Source organism: Pocillopora damicornis, chromosome 11 (assembly GCF_964200805.1).
Source record: "Pocillopora damicornis chromosome 11, jaPocDami1.2, whole genome shotgun sequence".
Lineage (NCBI taxonomy): Eukaryota > Metazoa > Cnidaria > Anthozoa > Scleractinia > Pocilloporidae > Pocillopora > Pocillopora damicornis.
In genome coordinates, this window is record NC_142680.1 from 1,458,890 (window position 1) to 1,482,957 (window position 24,068).

Consider the following 24,068-nt stretch of genomic DNA (forward strand, 5'->3'; position numbering starts at 1 on the left):
ATCGGAGCACACATGCCTAACTAACCATACAACTGGGTGGGATAAGTCTAAAATTATCACCATTAATCGGCGTTACCACCAGCGCCTTTGTTTGGAAGCTTGGCATATTGACTCCGCCCACGCTCTTTTAAATCGTGATGATGGCGGCTTACTTCCTGACGCCTACTTACACCTCGTCAGAAAAAAGGAAGCTAATTAGTGATCGTATAAAAGTACCTCTTGTTGCTGCGTTTAGATCATCCCAGATGAAGGCACTAGACAGGAGTGTCGAAACGTTGGGTCTATGAATTGTAACTTCTTCGGTTACATTCATTAAATCTGGAAACCAGAGTAGCATCAAACCATGTCTGATTGTCCACCTGGTTGCCATGTGAACTTTAATATAACTACTATCTTATTGGGCGTTTCATTTGCGACAACTTTTAATAAAAGTTTCCTTTTTATTTACTTAGTTTATTTGATATCTGGTCAATAACAGGAGATTTCCTGCGTTGTCAATTTAAAACTAGTGTTCCAAGGTTATAGATGTGGGTGAACATTGGTTAGTTTACTCTTTGAGTCGTAAAATCGAAACCATATTTGCTTATGAAACCTACGAAGTTAGAGAAAAATCTGGAAATATCAGTTTTTTTCCTATTTGCTAAGGAGTGATTTCATTATGAAATATGGCGGGAAAAGATTGATATATAAACGAATGTTCGATCAATCAATGACATGGAGTTGCATATGATTGAAAGAAGTACTTGTTTTTATAGGTTATCTCTCCCGTTGTACAAATAACAATGAAACAGTTCGCGAAGTAAACGAATTCTATGTAATGAAACATTGAAGTTCAGTCGAGTTCATTTCCTATAGCGAGAAAAGCACAGGGCATTTCATCATGAATGAGGCAAGGCAGAAGATGCTGTGAAAAAATCGTGAAGAATCAGGCACTGAATCCTTTAGATTTGGTTCACGGGTGAGACACAGAGTTAACAGCTGAGCAGATTTTTTGTTTGTCCTTTTTTAACAAAATATAAGAAAACTGGCAAATCCCTAGACTTAGTGTATTAAATTTTGGGGTTCCAATTCTTGGAAGTTTCGTAATATTTCGCTACTCTTGTTTTTTGAGAAATCTCTTAGGGATCTTCTCTCCGCGAAATAGTCGGTGTTCACAGCAGCATGGATCTCGGAAAAATCGATACATGTGGTATATTTACATTAGGAAGAAAAAAGCCTAAAGGGGAAGAATGTTTTATAAGAGAAATAAACTATAGGGCGTAAACTTTAGGCAGCATAAAAAAAGAAAGAAAAAAAATTAGATTTTTATAAATAGCTCATTTGTTTCCAAATAATTTACAGACAGATAAATAGCCAATCAGAGGAAAGGACACTATCCAGTTGTCATTCGATAACTGGCGGCAAAAAGTGCGTGGTGTTATTTTCATGGAGGATGCTCGTTGGCCGACAATGAGGCAGTTTCTCTGATCTCAAAATGTCATTTTGAAACCGTTACAAGCTGTTGGGCAGTGAGCCTAGAGCCGTGCACGTGGTTACTCTATTATACAAAGTGCTTTCGGTCTTGTACTTGCCTGAAACACAACGTTTAGAGCAATGCTAGTGGTTTTGATAAAAAGGTTAAGTCTTATGTTATATAAAACAACATGGAAAGACCTTTCAGTCATCCTACAGGTATTGAAAAAGATGGCGGAAATAATTACACCACAGGAAGGACTATGGACGGCTGTGATATCGCTAATATCGGCGAAAGGGATCTGAACAACAGCCAGGGAAACGTGACGCCGGCGATAGAAATGTTGAGTTTTAAAAACTGTGACGACGATGAAAGTGAGATGGAGACGGTTGAAATAATTCATTTGAATTCTAGTGGACAAGGGCTTGACATCGAGACAGTGGTTGAATCATACTTAGTCGAAGGTAAGAAGACATTTTTTTTAAATGCCCGCACACGAAATATTAAGTGGAGGGTTTAATTGGTGGATGAGCGGAAAATGTGTCATGAAATGCATGTTTCTTTGCACGTGGTACGTACGTGTCAGGGCCGGCGAGGTTCGCAAACTTTCCCGACAAATTGAATAAACATCCTCCTCTAGTGATACCAAGTTGGGTAAAATTTCCGCACAGTCCCATACTATTGTAAAACAAATCTGTTTTTCCAGTGGCAATGTACTGTTTTTATCATTGTTTTCTCTATCCAATAACTGAATGCATAATGTGGTATGGGGCTGTGTGGAAATTTTACCCTAAGTTGTTTTTAGGGTTATCAAGTTGTTTTGCTCTTTGTAAGGATTCTTGTGATATTATTGTGATGGTCATGCATGGATCATGGTCACGTTTATTAGTCAGTATTTTCAGTTATGTGATCTCTTTCACACGACGAGTTTGCTTGGTTGTCTTAATCAGCCTGTTTCTTTGCAAGAGATGCCAGTGTTGGCGTGGTTAACAAACTCTCCTCGCTAATTGAGTAAAGCAAGATTTTTTCAAAATTGAATAATTTGTCAGAAGAGTTTTTTTTTGTATATTGAGATTCATGTGACAAAAATGTGATGAACTTGCATAGATCATGGTCATAGTTATATGGTACCTTATCAGTAATGTGATCTTTATCAAGCAACAAGCTTGATTTAATTAACTGGCCCAACCTCAGAACTGCCACAAGGGCTGTAATATTCTACTTCAAAGGCCTCAACAGAAAGTGAATTAACTCCATTACAAGAGGATGATACCTTTACAATACCTCACTGATAGTCAGCCACCCAAAGGTTATTCCGATCATGGTATTGGTAAAAAGCCATGACAATCATTCAATCAATCAGAAAAAAATATTTAGTTTCACTAGATAAGCTGCTAGTACGACTTCACATAGCTTTTGAGGGTTAGCAAAGGGTGGGTCCTAATCCCTTTCCACACACAAATTCTTGAAAAATTTATGTGACCTGTAAACTATATTTTAAAGAATGTCACCAATTTAAAAGGGAAAACTTCATATCATATGTACTGCCATACATACATGCTTTCCTCTTCAAAAGCCTAAATGTGATATATGCCTTTGTGTAAAAGCATGTTTTGTCTAGGATTTCATTTTATCAGTTGGTGCAATACACTTTTAAGATTTCCTTTGAAACGGTGTATTAAAGAACAGTTACCTCACTGTGAGGAATGGATTATCTTGTGAATTACTTAAGTGTGTTCACATTTTAATTAAACAGGTGATTTATTTATCAAAACATTCCAGCTAGGATGCTGGGGATCATCGGCAACTATGCATTTTATTATGTCTGGATTTGATTTAACTGTGAAGTTCTACATACTGTTTGAAAAAGTGCTTGTAGAAAATACGATTGTGGACATTGATACCCTCATAAATAACAATGCAGGAATCACAAACACTCCCAAAAATTGAAATAACATTTTCTGACTTTTTGAATATTTGTGTTTTACTGGTTTGGTAAACTCTAGTAGTAAGGTGTTAATATTCTACCCTAGTTGCCAGAATTAAAGTTGTTTACTCACTCACCCACTCAATTCTGGATATGTTGATGTGTATAAGTCCTTTTTCAGTTGATATCAGTTGATTGTATTCTTTTTTGTTGCCCACTTGTTGAATTTTAACCCTCTACACCCGAGCTAACATCAGTAAGCATGTTTTTCCTATATTTCCTAAAGTGCTGACAAGGAGAACTTGTTTTAACAATCAATAGCTTCTTTAAGTTGGTGATCATTTCCTTTATTCTTCTGACCTTAATATGTGATTCAGGGGAGATATTGTAAGGAGAAATTAGATGCTGGTCACTTATATGAGTCAAAGGATTAAGAATAATGTTAACAATGCATTACATGACAATAATGGGATAATCTTGTAAACAAGTAAAGTGTAGGAGAGTTGGTTCAGAGTACATTTCTTAAATTTACTTAGTTTTAAAAAATGTTCATTTCAAGGATTTTTTTTTCTTTTCAATTCAAAAGATGGTGTTCCTGATACTTCTCTAATGCTGTCTAGCCACCAGGTGAATATTTAATTTATTTTATGCACATCCTTTTTAAAAATGAATAATCATTTACAGTAGTTAATTACTATTAATTGTGAATTTTAACCCTTTAACTCTCAGAAGTGATTAACAGGTGTCTTCTCCTTATGATATCTATACATTATCTGGCAAACAAGTAATGAGAATGCTCAAAATTGTCAGGTAGAATTTGTTATCTAGATTACCACCAAATCCCTCTAACTAATTTACAAGGAAATGTTTGGCTGCTAGAGGAGAGAATGAACAATTGGATCTTGGTACTCAAGTGCAGCTTCTCCTTGTAGTCCTGTTATGAGTTAACAAGTATCGAAACCTTAGCATTGATATCCACAACATGGTGTTGGGACCAAACTTAAGGTTGGGCCAGTCCAGCATAGCTAGCCCTGAGATGTCGCATAAGTTAACCCTTTACACCCAAACATCAGTATGTATATTACCCATACAGTTATCTATACATTTCCTAAGGTGCTGAAAAGGAGAATTTGTTATTAATCAAGAGCTTCTTTAGTTGGCAATCATTTCCTTTATTCTCATGATCTTAAATGAATGATTCAGCAGTATTATTGTGAGGAGAAACTAGATGCTGGTCACTGTTAGTGTTTAATTAAATGGGTTAAAACAGTGTCTTTGTTGTAGTACTGTATTTAATTTTTTTTTCATACACACATAACTTCATTTCTTTCAATTTTCTTTATCGCAGAAACTCCCTTCAAAAAATTTCTGTGCAGAAATCAGGGCAGCTAAGGATGTTGAAACTTTCCTTGAACGACCAACATTACTTCTTGGACTGCACGAGACAAGTCTGCAAGGAATTATTGATGCAATGCTGAAGAAGCTGATCACTGTAATTGGTGGAGAAGACATTGATTTTGAAGAAGCTAGGCTGGCATTTTTCACCCATGACTCTGGTGAGGAGTTTTATTATAACCTTAAAAATATTGAGTACTTTACAAAGTGGATACTATTTCATTCTTTGATTAGCCCTTTAATTCCCAGAAATTTTTAAATGTAACTTCTTGTAATATCCTTACATTATCCAACAAACAGGTTATGAGAAAACTCAAATTTTTCAGGTGATAGTTGTTTTCTTGATCTAACACCTGATTCTTGTAACAATTTAACAAGGGATTGTGTTACAGCTGTAGGGGAGAATTGACAATCAGATCTAAAAAAATGTCTGTAATTAAAAGTCGCTTGTTGAGAGTGATTTCAGTTGCAAATTGACAAAAATTTCTGACCATACTTGTTTCTTGAACATTAAAGATTGAATTGGATATTGTCCTTAGTGATAATATTGTATATTAATTAAATTTTGGTTAAATGTTCCTCTTTTAGTTCACTGCTTGGCTAAAATAATCCAAGGAACAGAAATATCTGAAGGTGGAGGCTGGGAAGAAACTCAGAATTGGCTCATTGCACTGTAAGTCAGTATGCACATAAGTGCAGCTGTGTTGAATTGCAATTGAAATTCTATTAAGTTGATCATCAGTAAGGCTAAACTGCCTTTAGTCAGTAAAACATGGTTTGGGTTTATTATTTTTTATTTTTAATTGTACTAAGCTAGCTCACTGTCGGCTGCCATGGGAGAAGTAAAAGGTTCAAGCCTGAGACAGGACCACTACTCAGGGTTTTAAAATAACTGAGGAAAATGTTGTGCCTTTGTTCTAACAACTGCAAATGTTTACATGTTGTAGTCTCCTTGGATTAGGACAATAACCTGTATGCATCTTCTCTGTACTGGTTAGTAGGGGACATTAAAGAACCCATGCACTTCTCGCAAAGAGTTGGGAAAGTATGTTCAGTGTTGTAGTCTGGCTTTGTTATTGTTTATAGAGCCCCCCATTTAAACCAGCCTTAAAGCTAAACTGGGCCAGCCTTTCTAAATGTTGTAAATGAATAAATTGAATAGGTAAATAAATAATTTTTTGTCTTTTACTGACTATAGGGGAGAGCTACCATCTGTTCAGCAGAGCCACGTGGCCTTTGCACAGCTGAGACATCCTGTAAACTTGGGAAGAACACTTGAGGAGACTCATTTGGTTGTCTTGGTGCTTGCTCCTAGTAAAGCTGTAAGTTGCTGCATATTCACCCTTTACACCCTAATATCAGTATGCATACTTTTCATACTGTTGTCTGAGCATTTCTGTCAAGGCTGTCCAGGAGAATTTGTTTAACAATTAAGAGCTTCTTGTGTCTGTGATCATTTCCTTTCTTCTCAATACCTTAATGTTTGATTCATGGGTGATATTGTGGGGAGAAATTAGATGCCAGTCACTCTTAGGGGTCAAACAGTTAAAGGCAAACATTTTAAAGTCAGATGACCATGTATTCCTCTAATCAGTTGCTTTATTCATGGCAAGAAGTTCAAAATTATATTAGGGGTGAGTGCTGGGAATGAGTGAGGTATAGTTCTTGCCACTCCAATGTAAAATGAATATCTTATACGGTACTGGGTAATATCCTCTGTATAAATTAATGTGTGTGTTGTTTATTGGTGAGAGGATGATACAAAGTCAATGAGGAGTGTGGTTGAGTAGTATACAAATACTACTCACAATACTACAATGTTCAGCAAATGGGAGTGAAATTAATGAATAAATAATATAAGATATTTACCATTTTGTTATAATTTTAACTTATACTCCTTTACTAGCTATTTTTTTGTTTAAAAAAAAAACCTTGATTTGGGAATATATGTAGTTTGTTCTTGAAAGTTGCCCATTGAGATTTTTTTTCTTAATTTCATGCCATTCAGAAAAGCACAAAGAACTCACTGGAGACAGGAAGAACTTTTGCAACATTATTGTCTGACATAGAGACAAGGCAGTTGCTTATTGAAGCAGAAACAGAGGAGGAATTTAAGGTTTGTTCAAGCTGTAATTATGATAATGAATTTGACTTTGCAGAGATTGTTTGCCCTCTGTTTTTTATAAAGAGTTCAAACTACAGCATGTATTTTTTTATCATATGGTTTCCATTTACAGAAAGTACTCTCAGTGCACAAAGAGACGCTTTCTTCTCGATCATGGTCAAAACGTAAACCTACCCGAAGGCAATTTGGTCTCCATCCAAAGTCCTCCTTTATCCATCAAAGAGATGATGAAAAGGTATAAGTTGACCAAGACGTCAAAAAGCTTTTTTTAATCTCTTTATTATAGAGCATCTCTGTATATGTGTCATTTGACCTTTTCACTCCCAAGATCTCATATTAATTCTCTTTAATGTCTTCCATACAGTTCTTATGATGTTAGTTCTGAGAATTTGGTCTTGGATCAACTGATAATCTCCTAGTTGATAATTTTCTTTATTCTCATCACTTATCTGCTTGATATTGTATTAAAATTGTAAGGAGAAATTCTGTCTTGGTCACTCAGGGAGTAAAAGGGTAGAGATACTTCAGGAGCATGGATAATGTTTTATTATTTGTGCATACAGAGTACCGGTACTTACCTTATCCATCAATTTGACAGAGATCAGAGCTGTTCTCATTTGGAAGGGGGGTCATACGTGACTTTCGAAGGAGATGGCCACATTATTTATCTGACTTTAAAGATGGTAAGTTGAGGTGTATGTACCAAATTCATTACCACAGAAACATGGAATATATTTTTCTCAAATACTTCCTTGTATGATGAAATTAGAAGATCCTCGCAGCTAAGAACACTACTGAAACTAGTAGTTGTAAGTAGGACCTGAAAAAAATTTCAGGCCCGTACGGGGTTTGAACCCATGACCTCTGCGATACCGGTGCAGCGCTCTACCAATTGAGCTAACAAGCCAACTGGGAGCTGGTCAATGAATTGGGTACAAATAAACATCCGAGTGAATGAAGATTTAGATATATGAAAATTCACATATTTGCACTGCGGTGGAAAGATGAAATTAGAAGATCCTCGCAGCTAAGAACACTACTGAAACTAGTAGTTGTAAGTAGGACCTGAAAAAAAAAATTTCAGGCCCGTACGGGGTTTGAACCCATGACCTCTGCGATACCGGTGCAGCGCTCTACCAATTGAGCTAACAAGCCAACTGGGAGCTGGTCAATGAATTGGGTACAAATAAACATCCGAGTGCATCTTTCCACCGCAGTACAAATATGTGAATTTTCATATATCTAAATCTTCATTCACTCGGATGTTTATTTGTACCCAATTCATTGACCAGCTCCCAGTTGGCTTGTTAGCTCAATTGGTAGAGCGCTGCACCGGTATCGCAGAGGTCATGGGTTCAAACCCCGTACGGGCCTGAAATTTTTTTTTCAGGTCCTACTTACAACTACTAGTTTCAGTAGTGTTCTTAGCTGCGAGGATCTTCTAATTTCATCTTTCCACCGCAGTGCAAATATGTGAATTTTCATATATCTAAATCTTCACTTCCTTGTATCTTTCATGTGAATTACTTCTTTATCCAAATTTTTTTTAAAGTATTGTAACAGGTATTAAGAATGCATTTCTGTCTTAAATCAATCATAATGTGACTGTAAGTGAATTAAACTAAATGTTGTTTTAATTATTTTGGCCTTATCTTGTATCATGTGAATGAATTTTTGAAGAGTGGCTTTCTTGGAATTAATTTAATTTTCAAACTGTTTGAGAATGGTTTGCAAGCTGACCCTTATTTCTTTTGACAGTACATTTTAAGATTATTTTATTATTTGTATTTTTTTCAATTTTATGATTAAATAGGAATAAGAGGTCACAGGACCATTCCTAAAGTGATCTCCACAACACTATTCTTATACTTTGCCTGTATTCTGCCATCTATTGCATTTGGTGTTCTCAATGGCCGCAACACTAAAGGACAAATTGGTAAGTTGGCTAAGTTTGTTGAGACAGGTAATGCTATGTGCAGGTTTATGTCAGAGAAATTGACAGAAATGGTACAAATACTAGTTGAATAGTTTGTTTTTTAATGGCCGTAGTTAAGAATTTGCTAGTAGGTTTTTACATTTACAGTTCAATTCATTTGGTGATTCATAAAATTTATATTGTCAGAAACATTAAAAAATTTTGAATTTATTGAACATGTTGTGATAGCTGGTCCACAGTAACTGATCAGTGTCACATCATTAACAAGTTCACTTTACACATTTTATCGTGCAGAAGCACAGAGAGTTTGTTGCATTGCATTACAAAACTTGCAATGAGATTTGGAGCCTGAGCTATGACCCACATCAATTAGCTTACACTTTGTTGTCATTGACTGTGATTTGCAAGTCACATTCTTTAGTGATGACTTAGATGTTGACTGCTCCACTCATCATTCTTTTACAGATGTTCAGAAAGTAATCATTTCACAATCTGTGGGAGGAATTTTGTTTGCCCTCTTTGGAGGGCAACCTTTAATTGTTTTACTTACCACAGCTCCACTGGCACTGTATATCAAAGGTGATGTGTAAATGTTGTCACAGTACAATAGTAATTATATAACTTCTGCTGGTAAACAAATTGTAACACATTTTAATCAGAAGAAAATGACCTGAGAAGAAATCCCAATTTAAAATTGATAGCAGCAATGGCATGTCTAAATTTTTTGTATTTTTCTTATTTTGAAAAAAAATGCTTATAGGTAAACATAATAATAATAATAATAATAATAATATTAATAATACAACTCATTTATGTAGCACATATACAAAGGCACTATATACTTTACAATGTAGTACACAGAAGTAAATAAAATGCCTTATAAAAGAAATCACTTAGTCACTAAAAACTTTGGCAAAAAGAAATGTCTTAAGTTTGGACTTAAACATTTCTAAAAATTTCCAAACATCTCATCATTATTAATCACTTGGCATTTGTTTTTCCTTTAGTTATTTACAACATTGCAGTAGACTTTGATTTGGATTTCTTTGCATTATATTCTTGTACTGGTCTTTGGAACTCATTCTTCTTATTTGTCTACTCTACATTTGGTCTTTCCCAGATAATGAAGTGGTCAACAAGGTACAGTGTTTCTTCAATATTCATCAGTTTTATTTTTCTCAGATTTAAAAAAAAAGCAGACATTTATTGTGTAATTTTCCATATCTTTTACTTGAACAAAAAGTATGCAGCCATGCTATTCATTGTGAGTTTCTGGAGATTCTTTATCATAAATTTTTAGTTTGGTTAACATTTGATTTGTTTTAACCATGTTTATTTTATGGCAAGATAGTCCTGAGGTAAATCCAAGCACTCTGATTGGTTATTACTTGGTCCATATTTTGGTATAGCGATTGTTTCCACAGAAATGGTCCAAAGGCATGTATTTTTGGTCACGAAAGCCAACAAATTCCAATTAAACATGTTTGGTCTGTGTGCCATACAACAAACTACTTACCCATCTTGCTTGCTCAAGGCATACAGGGGAATATTAGCCCTCAGTCCTAACTGTCACAACTTTGGGCCAATATTTTCCAGTACTGCTCATGTGCTCTGTTAGTGAGAAGTTAATTTTTTTTCCTTCACAGATCAACAGAGGAAATTTTTGCTTTGTTCATCTCACTTGCATTTACAGTAGATGCCATTAGTAGTATCATCAAAGGTACTGATAATGATTACCCAGAAAAAAAACAAGTTGTTATTTTTCATTCTGGATTGGTGGAAGTGTCTCTGTGAACACATTTGCACATGTGAAAATGTGGTGGTGGTGTATTTACAAGCTTTCAGAACTAAGTTGTGTTATGAGAGTCATAGACATACACAGGGTGTTTTAACAACAATTGTGATAAAGATCAAAACAAAATGATTAAGAAATGATTAACCTTGAGTTTTCAGTTTTCAGTTTTCAGTTTTCCTACATTTGGTCTGTTTTACAGATTTCTGTTTGCGTTTCAATTTTTTCTTTGCCTTTGCAACTGGGATTGTTTTAAAAATTTTACCTGAGAAATTTGCCCTAGGAAATTCGCATGCAGGCAGCCAAAATTGTTTAAAATTGATTTTTTTTACTGCTGTGTTGTCTGTTTGTTTGTGTATGTGACTATAGCACAATTAACTTCTATACCCTATCATTAGAATGTGTACTCTCCATACTGCTCTCCTTATTTCCTAACATTCTTATGAGGAGAATTTGTAGAACAATCAAGAGCTTCTTGATTTTGTGATCATATCCTTTATTCTTAATACCTTAATGTTTGATTTAGGAGTGTTACTGTTGGGAGATTTTAGATGCTTATCACATGAAGGGTTACAAGGTTAAGTGACTGTAATGTAATAATGATTGCCTTTTTTACTGCTAGTTTTTGATAAGGAATACTGTGGGAGTTGTTTGGTACATGACTTTATATATTTTTTCTTTCACCAAAATCTCCTTTACAGAATACTCAAATCCTCACTGTGCAAGCTTAAGTTCCTGCTGGAACTCATCATCCTGTGTTGTTGGCCAAGCAATTGCTGATAACTTCACTCATGATCAGGTTCCAGATGTATTTGTTTGTAGCAGAGAGGGAGGTCTCTCCTATGCTGTTATAAGCTTAGGAACAGTTTGGATTGGTGTAGCACTGTACAATTTTCGTAAGAGGTCAGTAGCAACAGAGTAATATTTGCATTTGCATGAAAGGAGTGCTGGGAAGTTTGTCTATGATTCCAACAAGTTGGTGTTTCCTTATATTTAGGTGTGATTAGACCTTTGTCTCAGAGCACTCCTTGATGTGACTCTGTTATGACTGGAAAAGTATTTTATCCTCTGGATTTGCAGCACAAGGTCTCTGTTTGGTGACCTGTGTTCTTCAGACATGGAGCAAGTTGTAACATGTTGTAAATGTAGCTTCAGTGGTTTGAAGTCAAAATGAGATGAACTTTTTCATAAAATATTGATCATGCTGTGTAATTTTCTACAGCAAAAAATTTGCTTTTTTCATCCTTGGTTTACTGAATGCTGAGTCTTGAGATGTTGCAGGATTCTCTTAAGGCAAACTACCCTAATTAAAAAGATGCCTGGATTTAAATTGTTTCCGTACTGCAATTTTTTTTTGATATGTTTGTTAATTGATGGAGTATATTGATTTCAGCCCATTTCTTGATGCTGGAAAGAGAGAGGCATTGGCTGATTATGCACTTGTGGTGGCTGTACTTGTCATGTCTTTTATTGCTTCATATTTTGTACGAGATATTGATAGTAAGTACTGCAAGATAAGAGCAGGGTGTGTTATTGTTTCTATGATATTTACTTATTCTACTTCATAAATGTGATAGAAGTGAAAAATAAATATCAGATTCTGGGATTTTACATAAAGATCAGGTCCTGGTTGTTCAAAGGTTGAATAACGCTATCCACTGGATAGAACTCTATCTGGTGGATAATGCTATATGTTTAGCTATCACTTATCTGCTGGATAGCAATTTATCCATTGGATAGCGTTATCTGCCTTTTATACAACTGGGCCCAGATTATTATCATCACATAGTGACAATAATTAAGATGACTAACTTGTCATGAGACAACCCTGCATTCAACTTTGAATTCTGTGGTAGTTCATAATTTCAGAGCTATATAAAGAAGGCAGTCTATTCAAAATTTAATTAATATGATTATAACTTGATCCTTATTCCTTGTGATTTTTCACAGATTACAAGTTTGAATCAAGTGGTACATTTTCATTTACTGTTGCTCCCTTACACAAGCTCACTTGGGGTGCAGTGTTTGCTGGACTTGGGTTAGGGTTCTCCCTTTCTCTGTTGTTTTTCATGGATCAGAATATTTCAAGTGCCATGGTCAACAATCCTGGAAACAGGTACATAACTTTAATTATCTTTTTCAAAGAGGGTTTGCTAAGAGATTCTGTACTCTGCTTGGTGCTTTGTTTATTCCATGGGTCTCTTTTCAGCCCACCATTATGGTAATGCTTTCATTAGTATTTTAAGTTTGATTTTTTGTCTGAAGGAAAAGATGATTCAATGATTTATTGAATTAGATGTAGTCAATGTGTTCACTAAATACCTATGACCTTTTACTGGGAGATTTGCATTCCTAGATAGTTGATGAGCTTACAAAGCCTCAGATTGATCATCAGTACTGCAAAGAATAGCAAAGTATGCCAGTATTGAATGATACTGTTTTACTCTTAATCTCTCTGTAGTAATTATGATTGATTTTGGCAGGATTTTTGATAAATGATTAAATCACATATCTTTAATCCTGTCATTGTTACCATCTACTAAGCAGTGATGTCAAATCACCAAATTTAACTTATTTGTTTTCATTAGATTAAAGAAGGGTAGTGCATACCATTGGGATTTACTTGTTGTGGCAGTAGTCAATGGCTTTCTATCAATTTTTGGCCTGCCATGGGTACATGCTGCCCTTCCTCATTCACCATTCCATGTCAGGGCATTGGCAGATGTTGAAGAGCGAGTGGATAGAGGACATGTGTTTGAAATGTGAGTTTAGTATCTTCCAGTGTAGAGACCAAGAAGTCTTTATATATCCAACCATATAAAGATTCCTTTGAAACCTTTTTCATAATCAGGATGACAAATCAAATTTGTTTTTATACAGTAGCAAATAATTAACAGAAGTGAGGGGTTCTAAAGCTGGGTAAAACTAGTGACCAACTTAGGTTGAGAGCTCCCCTAATCTTACACTCAGAAAATTGATAGGGAATTAATGTGGGTTAGTTCAAAGTGATTGGAATGCTATTGAACATAAGTCAGAGTAATGTCTAAAAACTGGAAAATGGTGTCAGTTAGTAAAAACATCTGTTGAGTATCTCAACTAGTCAGATCACCTTTACTAACTGTGAGCAGAGGAATTAGAAACCCTGTGGATTGTGTATGAAATTGTTTTTTGCAGAAATCAGAAATGTAGTATGAAATTCTACTTAAATTATGATAAATACATGTACTTTTACTAAGGAATGAAATGTAAAGAAGGAGTAGAGGGTAAATTGAATACCTAATAGCTATTTTGCATTACAGTTCCACTCAGAACTTCAAAGACCATTTGACTTCCATTGCCCTTAAATTTATTTTTTTTTTTTAAGGAATTGCTTTAAAAAGTTCTTCAAATGAATGGCAATTTAATCTGTTGAATTGAAATATGTTTGCTTTTCCTTGGTTAACTAAGGCTATTTGAGCCTTTGAAAAAGAAACAAATAAGGATTAAGGATTTTAATAGTGTGTTTTTTTTCTTTTGCAGTATTGTTAAAGTTAGAGAGACAAGACTGACTGGGTTTCTCTCAAGCACTCTTATTGCATTATCACTGTTGATGTTACCCATTCCTCTCACACTGATCCCCACACCTGTCCTTGATGGCCTGTTTCTTTTTATGGCCATGACCTCCTTATATGGTAACCAGATGTTTGAAAGAGCCTTGCTGTTGGTCACAGAACAGGTTGGTAGGATATCAAACTCTTTTGTCACAGGGTTGTGCCCTAACAGAGTCCAGTGGTCACAGATGAGTAAAGTGCATCTGAGCCACATAGTGTTATTGTCAGGGAGAGCTTTTCAGAGCTATGTGCTTGGATTTTTGAGATTTAGAGTGTCCAGCTAATTATTTGAAGAGCACAACCCTGTGTATGCAAATACTGTCTCTTTTCATGGTGATTACGTCTTTATTAATTCTGAAAAACCATTATGGTTTTCCCCTTTGGACTTTCTTATGGTTCAACTTTATGTTGATTTGAAGACAAAATTTACTCTACTTGATTAAATTAGCTCCTAAGTCATAAGAAATTAAATTTTGTTATTATAATTTATTACAATCTGCCATTATTAATGATTAAGTTTTGATACTTCTTGTCATTTCTAAGAGACCTGAAAATATTAGATTTGTTCATATATGTTTAATGTTGTAGGCTGCCTACCCACCAAACCACTACATTCGCCATGTGCCTCAGAGAAAAATGCACTTGTACACTGCTCTGCAGTTCTTACAGCTTGGTGTTTTATGTGGATTTGGATTTGCCCCATTGCCATATCTTAAGATGGTGTTTCCTGTTCTTCTCATGTTTATATTGCCCATCAGGTAAGAACAAGGTACAATTTGAGTTACTTCAATGGTTAAGCCTTTAACTCCCATGAGTGACCAAGATATAATTTCTCCCTATAATAGTAATACAATATCAAGCAGACAAATGTTGAAAATAAAGCACAAAAAAAATCAATAACAGGCTTATTAGTTGATCCAATACCAAATTCTCTGAACTAACATCAAAAGAATTTTATGATAGACAGTAAGGAGAGTTGCTGATGAGATGTTGGGAGTGAAACAGCTGAACATAGAATGGGACAGAAATTTTTTGAGGAAAAAAATCTGGGTCATAGGCCACATCCCTTTTAGGATTCAGACCCCATCCACTTTCTGACTTTGGCAGTAGTGATAATTTTAACAAATAGTGAATAGGATAAGATAAGCCATCATTGTGTTAAAGGGGCTTGTTACGATAAACACCATCTAAAAGATAAAAAAGGTTTAGATAAATCCTGAAAAGCTTCTATGGTTATGTTGTACTGTGTCATTCCCTAGTAATTAGGACTGCAGCTGTAACCATTTAAGGGTAATTTGATGAAATCATATTTTAACTTTGCAGGCATCTTCTTGTTCCCAAACTGATCTCTTCAGAGTATCTTGAGGCTTTAGATGCTCACTTGTAGTGAGTAAATTATTTAATCTTTTAAATACAAAGAGACAAATCAGGATAGTTCTTCAAGCCTGTGAATGTAGATCTAAAGTATGTCTACAAATAGAGGTTGGATGTTATAGAATCTTTTTAAAAAGTTAACTTCTTAAGAGCTACACTTATAGAACCACTCATAGCTTAGCCTGTGTTAACAATTATAAATTAAAAGCTAAGCTTGTAATTTGTAATTTTTAAAACAACCAACTAAGCCACAAGTGGGATACTGATTTAACCAATGTTAGGCATTCTATATCCTTGAAAGAACCTTAGATTACCCTGTACTCAATGCAATTTTTACACAGTTTTCTACCATCAGGGTTTCCAAGTAGATTGGAGTATTTTTTTTCTGAAGGGGGGGAGAAACTTTTTATTTTTGACATTTTTCAGTATTAATGAACCTGAATTCAAGATTTTTTTATATGGTCAACCTATTTCCGTGCTTATTTCATATGGAAATGAATCAAACTTGATTTGGTGACCTATAAGCTTTTTTTTCTGTTCAGGTCTTAACATAATTTAGTCTGAGGTTCCTTGCCAGTTGCTTGGAAAAAAGTCTCCTTTGAGTCTCTTCTTTCTTCTAACAAAATATTTTGATCACAAATGGAAAAGTAGATTGTTTGCCAGCTCCACTTTTTTGAAGAAAAAGAGGGAGTTTATTTTCAATAATTTCTCATCTATTAACTTGCAAATGTATTTGAATGTGTATTTCTGCTTTTTTTTGTATTACTTGAATGAAATTCAGTTCAAGAATTTTGTACATACAATGTATGAATTCTGCTACATGCAGATCTGTTTAGTGTTTGGGTTTAGTTTAAAATTAAAAAGCCATATTCTAAAAAATTTGATTTAAAAAATTTTAAGGTTAGTAAGCCTTTGGTAATGTAAGTAGTGAAATGGCAACAAGTTTATGTCAAATTTTGTAATTGAAACTTTACTTAAATCATCAGTTAGAAAGATTATTAGAGATATAAAAGGGTATAAACAATAAAGAGATGTACCTCCTTCCAGCAACAGTTTATTATGTATTGCAAAGGATTTATTAAATAGGAAAAAGATTTTGCTTTATTTAGAATCAAGAATGTCTTTTTTATTTCAAGAGCCCAGGAAGAAGCCAACTGTAGAACTACCAGAATTCAGTGTAATGTTTATGCTGCCTACAATCCTGAAGTTTTAATGGTTTCTGAAGGAAATTTTTTTTTAGCAGCCAACCCCTCCTTAAGTGTAGAGTGATGTGTCTCTAGATTCAAGAATGGAATTGTCATCAGGTGGTTAAAAAGCAGATTCCTAGTTTCTTGTTGAGCTATAACAGACCAAAAAAGAGATTTTTTCCTCCCAAGCTTCCTAGACATTTTAGAAAAAAATTGAAAGATGTACGAAATGAGGAGATAACCCCCAGACATGCAGTATATGACATGTAACCAAATTATAACTCCTAATTTCATGAGTAATTCTTGATAATAATGATGAAGTCAGTTTCATTTTGTTGTAATATTCTCGGATAAGTGTCGGCATTTAAAGGTTATCATTTAACTGCATTCCAGTATCGTACCCCTTTAACCCCCAAAGGTCGTTGTCAGGTATGCTCCCTAATCCACCGTCCCGTAGTCCACCGTCTTCACTATAGCGGGTAAATTAATCAATCATGTGACCATAGGTGGCCCAAGCTCACGTCTCGAGAAAAAGCCAACGATGAATTCATGAACGCGTCACGCGTTGTGTGACTCGGTGTTAAGTTACGGGAGGAACCGTTGAAAATTTGAACACGTTATAAGGCATAGTATGGGGAACGAAATATGGTCGATTTATAACGATAAATATTTCGAAATCTGAATATTTTACACGTAAAATCAATAAAAACTTACTCATGCCCTGTGTATCCGTCGAAGTTTCTAGCGATTTCTGCTGTTTTAAGCTTGCTTTACCATCACTGTTAACCATGTCAAAAGACATGGATAACAGTGATGGTAAAGCAAGCTTAAAACAGCAGAAATCGCCAGAAACTACGACGGATACACGGGGCATGAGTAAGTTTTTATTGATTTTACGTGTAAAATATTCAGATTTCGAAATATTTATCGTTGTAAATCGACCATATGTCGTTCCTACGATGGCCCACAAGGGACTCGCTGCAAAGAAAAAGAAACGCTGCAAACAAAAAACAATCGCTGCAAACAAAAAAGTGAACGCTGCAAACAAAAAAGTGAACGCTGCAAACAAAAAAGTGATCGCTGCAAACAAATCAAAGTGCTCTGTGAGCAAACTCGTGAATTGACACATGATTTTTTAGATTATGTTTAATGTTATCTGGTTTAGGGAATTTTGTGGTTGATTGTCATATCTAGAGTACGAGCAGTAGTTTAGTGTTCGCTAATGTAGCAAAGAAACAAAGTAACGTTGGGATAAGAAGGCATTACAATTGAAATGATCATGCTATTACATTTGACAAGGTGGATGATGTCATGTGTTTTAAACTTCTATCATTTTTGTTTCTGGTTCAAAAGAAAAGGTTGGAAGTAAATGTGGGTGAAAAGTGAAATTTACTGGCTTTCGTTGTAAATATTAGAAAATCAAGGCAATACTGTCTTAATGAAAACATTAACGATTCCCTCTTTATCAAATGAGACAAACGGGAACGAGTTTTGAGTGATATAACTAAGCCAAGCCTGCCACCGTCATTTTAGATCTCCGCCTGGGTAGATTTAAGTCACGTGCTAGGCAACGTATAATCAATAACAAGATAGAATTTCATTTCAGGCCTATTTATCAATTTTATGGTGTGTAACTTTCGCATTTTAGTACGTTGTATGTATGTTGAATCTTCAAATTGTCTTGAAACTTAAAAGAAAATTGTTCTTTAAAAATTCACTGAAAATCGGTAGCTAAAATTGTTTGTTTAGGTGTTATTTGATTTTCGTGTTAACTTGTTATTTCGTCAGTCGCCGGCATCTTTCGTTGCTTCACACAGGAAAAACACACGCGACGAAACGTAATGATCAATTTTGTCCTCAATCTCACGCTATAACAGAAAAAGCTTTTGAACATCTGTAAACTCCGAGCGCTTCGCAGTAAGTGATATTTTCAATGAATCTTCGGATTGTTTTCAAGTTCAAGGATTGTAAATTACAATTTTATGAAAAACGAAGGTTCTTCTGTTATTTCAGTGTGAATCCTTGAATGCTTGCCAGTCGCTGGCGCCGCTTGTTGAAACTAAAAGGAAAAAAAAACTCTTTTAAGATTATCATTGGCTTCTTTTTCATCCCACCACTATTCTTAGCAACAAAGGTCGCCATTTCGTCTGTTTATTGCTCGCCAAAAACTATCAAATGCACTCAAAAGACTAAAATCTAAAAAAAGTTTACAGGAATCGACCAATCGAGCGAGCGAGCGAGCGAATGCTATTCCCCACATCGTATCTATAACTCGCTCTTGCGCATGCGCACAATTCACGACTTAAAAAGAACAGATCATGCGTGCGCATTATGCCCGAGGGACTGGATAGAGTTTTGCTCGTCTCCAGAGCCTACGAGTATTTCCCTCCATTTTTCCAGCATGATCTCGACACCAAAATAATGATTATCGTTATTTCTAAATTGGCCCTGAAATAACGAATAGCATAATTTCGGTGCATGTTAAGACCTTCGGGCTCGAAGCTTGGGAACTAGTATCCAGGGAAAGATAAAATGGCGGCTTACGGCGGCGAAGGAAATCTTAGTAGTTTAAAATTTTAGCGTGAAAAGGCTTGGGTGTTGTGACCTGGTTCTCATTCTCAAGTAAAAAAAAATCACGGTCTGCAATGGCCCTACCACCTTTTGAACAACAAGAAAACATTGAAACGGTGGTAAAAAGCAGTAAGTTTCGAAGTCTAAACGAAAGATGGGTAAGCTGAGTTTCAGTCAAATATTATGACATTTGGGATGTAATTTCGATACCGAATAAATAGTTCTACATGGTTATACACGCATAGGATTCTGTTGTGTCCACGTGAAGGCCATTTCAGCCATTCCTGCCACTTGTAAGTGGTAGGGAATAAAAGATATGCATACTTGTTTCTTATTGAAGCCCTGTGAAATCACAAATTTGATTTATTTCTTCTTTGTTTTAGGTGGTCATTATCCATTATTTTTGGAAGTCGATGCTGATGAGAAAGAAAAAATGTTTACGTTTATTTCTTCTCTCGAACATTTTACTATTTAGGTACCAAATAATCTTGATACTGAAGACCATTGCATCCTATAATGAAAAATTTACCCCTGATTGCTTTGTCAACATGTATGATGTAATATACCTTGTGATTTGTGGGATTTTCACATGTAAACTAGAAATACCTGTAGAGGGTAATGATGTACTAGATTTAAAGTGTTTTGGTACAAAGTTGCTGTAATCTACCTGAAGGTGCCTTTTATACGCTAGTAACACTTGCACAGCCCAGTCAAAATGTTCTTTAGTAGTAGACAAGCTGGCTGTTGTAATTATAGGCAGCAGAGGCCAAACCTCATCCTGAAAAGCAGTCTGAAAGGTGTGAAGTCAGTGGAAGATATTTCATCGTAGGCGGCCAAATTGCAGGCTGTCAGCCCATTTTGAGTGAGTAGTTAAACTCAAGATCGGCTATTTTAACTAATTTTATTGAGAGCCAAATCCTGCAGGGCTTATATTCTGTATTAATTTGAATTGTTACTTTTATGTTTCTTATTTTGCAGTAAGTGGGCTTGTTGTGGCCATTTTTCTCTCAAACATTTTTTTCAGCCTAGTCAAAATGTTTTTTAGAAGTAGGCAAGCTGGCTATAGTAATAGAAGGTAGAGGCCAAACCTTGTCCAGACTAGACGCCTAACAAATGTTCTGTGTGGACAGCCAAATCCCTGGTTACCGGCACATTTTGACTAGGCTATTTGTTATTTAGCTACTAAGTAATCTTATTATTAAAGATTACTGCATTACTTTTTAATAATTTGCTGCCAATTGTATGCTGTATATAGCTTATGATTTGTGTGATTTTCAAGAGTAAATTACAAATACCTGACGATGGTAATGATGTACTAGATAACATACTTGATGCAAAGCAATTTTGGCACAAAGTGTATGCCTTGTCCTCAGGTGATTTTAACATGCTAATAAGATTTGTTATTCAAATAATATACATCAACTAGAATGGGAATATTGAAAGAAAAATAATAATATTTAACCATAACAAGTTTTGGTTTTATGTCCAAATTAAGCACTTAGTTGAAGATCACTGCACTGATCAGGCCCTGAAGGCCAAAAAAGTGCTGTCTGCTGTTAGTTTAATTTTTGTCATTTCTATTGATTTATTTCATTTATCAATGTTTCTTTGAGTTATAATTCATTGACCTCTTTCAATAGTGCAGGTTTGCTCATGTAACCTAATCCCACATGTATGTATGACAATCTCAGTTGAAATTTTGAGTGGCAGGCAAGGTGGCAATAGTAATAGGCAGCAGAGGCCAAATCTTGTCCTGAATAGAAGTCTGACATGTGTGAAATTGGCAGCTATTTCATTGTAGGTGGCCAAATTGTTGGCTGCAGCACATTTTGACCTGGCTGATTGTGTGTGTTATGTATGTGTTCTTATTTTTAGGTGTTAAACAGGTCTAAGTACCGAAAAAAACCTCTGTGATAACTTGGGAGTCTAAGATGTAAAAATTTTTAATAATAAGGTAAAGCTTGATCATTCTTAAGAGTTTGCATCTGTTCTAAAAGTTTTGGGGAGAGTTAGGGGAGCATTATTTATACAAATGTATTTAAAAAGTAACAAAAAAATAAAAAGAACTAGGGCAAAATCCCAATTTGCTTTGAAAGTTTATTTTATTAAGAGCATAATTCTGGATATAGCTTGGGATTTGTGTGATTTTCACAAATTGTTAGGTTGTTATGTAAACTGAATTTAAAGGAACCTTGTTAATTTTCAGCTTCAAGAACAAGTACATAATTGCAGGAAAGCTTGAAGCTTGAAAAATTGACTGATGAAACTGGAACAGATGTCATGAGATTTGTACAATAGGTTGGCCTGGGAGGGACCAAGAATTAAAGAATTCATTGATTCTCTTACACCTTTTGTCTGCATAGTGTGCTTCTGTAGAGCTTAGTTATTGCTGTAGAAAACTTTTATGGAGGGCCCCTGAGATCACTCACTTTTGAGCTAGTTGCCCCTAGGGAAGAGGATATCTGTACTTATTATCTCCCTTAGAGGGGGGGGGGGGGGAAGGGTTAAAGACTGATTCTTCTCCAGTAGCCACAAGTACCCCTGCATATGGAAATTTTGAACACTATTAAAGGGCTAGTACCCTCATTTCATACTTGAATTTCTAATTTAGTGTAAGTTATGACAAATAATGAATGTAAATTCATCTTGGTTGTACAGGTTATATCCAGCAGTCCTTAAAAAAAATAAAAAGGTATTTTTCTGAATTAAAAAAAAAGTGTTCTTGCTTCAAAGTAAATGCATGATATGTCATTCAATTAATGCTCTAGCAGAGTTTTTGTTTGAAATGCCAAAATCAACTTCATGAGTAAGGACAAAAAAAAAGGCAATAAGCAAATGTTCTGTATCCTTTATGTCAATTTGGGCTGAAAAACACGTTTTTGTTCCTTTTGCAAAAATTAGCTTATTTCACGACCAAAAACGATGCAAACAAGCTTAAACGTTATGTTTTCAGCAAAACAGCGATAGAATCTGCGAAAAAGCAATGGAGACAAGCTAACACATAGTGTTCTCAGTAAAATTTGGGCAAAAAACCCTTAAAAACCAAAAAAAAAATTGCGCTGACTTACCCATTTTTTGCCAAGATAACTGCCAAAACACTGAAAACTAGCTTGAAACTACATGTTTTTCACAAGATCGCGACGAAATCTGTTTAAAAACTCCAAAATACGGCAGAAATGTACGATTTTTGCAAAATTTTTCGCTAAAGTTGACAAAAACACTCAATTCGACTGAAAAACACGTTTGTTTTTTTTTGCAAAAATAAGCTTATTTCAGTTTTAAAAACGCTGCAAAAAAGCTAAAACACAATGTTCTCAGCAAAATAGTGCAAGAGTCTGTGGGAAAACACAAAAACCAAGCTTAAACCAGTGTAAATTGATAAAAAGGCCCGAATTGCGCATTTTAGCAGTTATTTTGGCAAAAAATGGAATATTTTGATTTCAAGCAAACTTTCAAGTAGTTGTTAAAGTTTAGAGCCAAACACAATACCAAAAAAAAAAATTGGATGTTTTCAGAAAAAATTGTAACCCTCAGCCTAATCATAATCCCACCCTACCCAAGCCCTAACTCTAACTCTTGCTGCGAGCTATCCTAACCCTAACCCTAGCCCCGGGTTAGGGTTAGGGTTAGGGCTAGGGTAAAGAACGGAACTTTTCACTCCAGTCAAAATGATACAACTGATTAACATGGTCCAACCAGCCAAAACAAGATAAAATGGTCTAAACGGTGAAAAGATTTTAATTACGTGACATGGTCCAATTGGAAGAAACGATCTCACTTAGTAAAATGATGCAACTGGTTAACATGATCCAACTTGTTAAAATGATGCCAATATCAAAAATGGACAAACTGGTTTAAATGATCCAACCAGTTGAAATGGTCTAACTGGATAATGCATGTGTAACCAGTGAAATTGGTTCAAATAATTCAAGTAATCAACCTGGTAAGGATGGTAACATTAGTTAAAAAGATCCAGCATATTACAGTGGTTCAACTGGTAAAAATAATCATCCAACTACTAAAAGTTATTAAACACCAATCAAAATCAATCCAACCGCTTCAAATAATCCAACTGGTCAAAATTCTTCAAGTGGTTATTTACGTGAAAAAGGTGATAAAATCTTCTTAAAAATATTTTTAAAGAGGCTTACACCCTTACCATAAACACTAACCCTACCCCCAAACCTTAACCCCAAACCTTCACCCTGGCCCTAACCTCAACCGCAGACCCTCTAACCCTAACACTAAGCCCAAACCCCAACCCTAACCCTAATCCCAAACCCTAGCCCAGCACCATAACCTTAAAACCTAACCCTAAACCCTAAAACCTAACCTATAGCCCTTAACCTAGACCTAACCCTAACCCTAACCCTAACCCTAACCCTAACCCTAACCCAAACCTTCTCTATATATCCTGTAAGTGTACCAGTCGGCCTATCGTTTGTTTTTCAGTAAACTTTCAAGTAGTTACTGAAATTTACAAACACAATACCAAAAACCCTGCAATTGAATGCTTGTAGAAAAATATTAACGCCAACCCTAAGCATAGCTTCACCCTAGCCTTAACCCTAATTCTAACACTAAACCCCGCTAACCCTAAGCATAATTTTACCCTAGCCCTAGCCCTGATTGTAACACTAAACCCCTCTGACCCGAAGCAACCCAAACTCTAACCCTAACCAGGTAATGGGCTCCTGCCCTAACCCTATCCTCAACCC

The 24,068-nt window shown here is 35.4% G+C and overlaps 2 protein-coding genes and 1 long non-coding RNA gene across 8 annotated transcripts in view; all 3 read left to right on the forward strand.

Annotated features, from left to right (window-relative positions):
- Positions 1–827: 827 nt before the first annotated feature.
- LOC113681445 (solute carrier family 4 member 11) lies at positions 828–16,638 on the forward strand. Of its 6 annotated transcripts, none has more exons than XM_027198534.2 (20): positions 828–958; positions 1,342–1,917; positions 3,964–4,007; positions 4,729–4,936; positions 5,364–5,448; positions 5,974–6,097; positions 6,784–6,891; positions 7,013–7,135; positions 7,499–7,583; positions 8,714–8,836; positions 9,302–9,415; positions 9,844–9,976; positions 10,483–10,556; positions 11,330–11,531; positions 12,022–12,128; positions 12,579–12,744; positions 13,217–13,390; positions 14,148–14,343; positions 14,807–14,976; positions 15,542–16,638. In XM_027198534.2, the coding sequence occupies exons 2-20, from the start codon at positions 1,644–1,646 to the stop codon at positions 15,603–15,605; spliced, it is 2,574 nt and encodes an 857-aa protein (XP_027054335.2). In that variant the 5' UTR covers positions 828–958; positions 1,342–1,643; the 3' UTR covers positions 15,606–16,638. The 6 variants fall into 6 exon arrangements, with proteins under 6 accessions (XP_027054335.2, XP_027054342.2, XP_089044413.1 ...); XM_027198541.2 differs by having other exon boundaries at positions 3,967–4,007; XM_089188287.1 differs by lacking the exon at positions 7,013–7,135.
- A 1,236-nt stretch (positions 16,639–17,874) lies between these two features.
- LOC149037003 (uncharacterized) overlaps positions 17,875–24,068 on the forward strand; it is an 81,396-nt gene continuing 75,202 nt past the window's right edge. Inside the window, exon 1 of the mRNA XM_089188295.1 lies at positions 17,875–18,696. The gene's annotated coding sequence lies outside the window, so the exon portion shown is untranslated. The remainder of the gene's footprint in view (positions 18,697–24,068) is intronic.
- LOC149037004 (uncharacterized) lies at positions 19,118–22,426 on the forward strand. Its single transcript, XR_016181334.1, has 3 exons — positions 19,118–19,508; positions 19,734–19,825; positions 20,107–22,426. It is a non-coding gene; the product is annotated as an uncharacterized LOC149037004 (long non-coding RNA).

Excerpts from the sequence above, each read along its gene's own strand:
- LOC113681445 (XM_027198534.2), top strand. The coding sequence starts at position 1,644 with ATGGAAAGACCTTTCAGTCATCCTACAGGTATTGAAAAAGATGGCGGA. Across the intron at positions 9,977-10,482 it reads ATAATGAAGTGGTCAACAAG|ATCAACAGAGGAAATTTTTG; the intron begins GTACAGTGTTTC and ends TTTCCTTCACAG. Across the intron at positions 12,745-13,216 it reads GTCAACAATCCTGGAAACAG|ATTAAAGAAGGGTAGTGCAT; the intron begins GTACATAACTTT and ends TGTTTTCATTAG.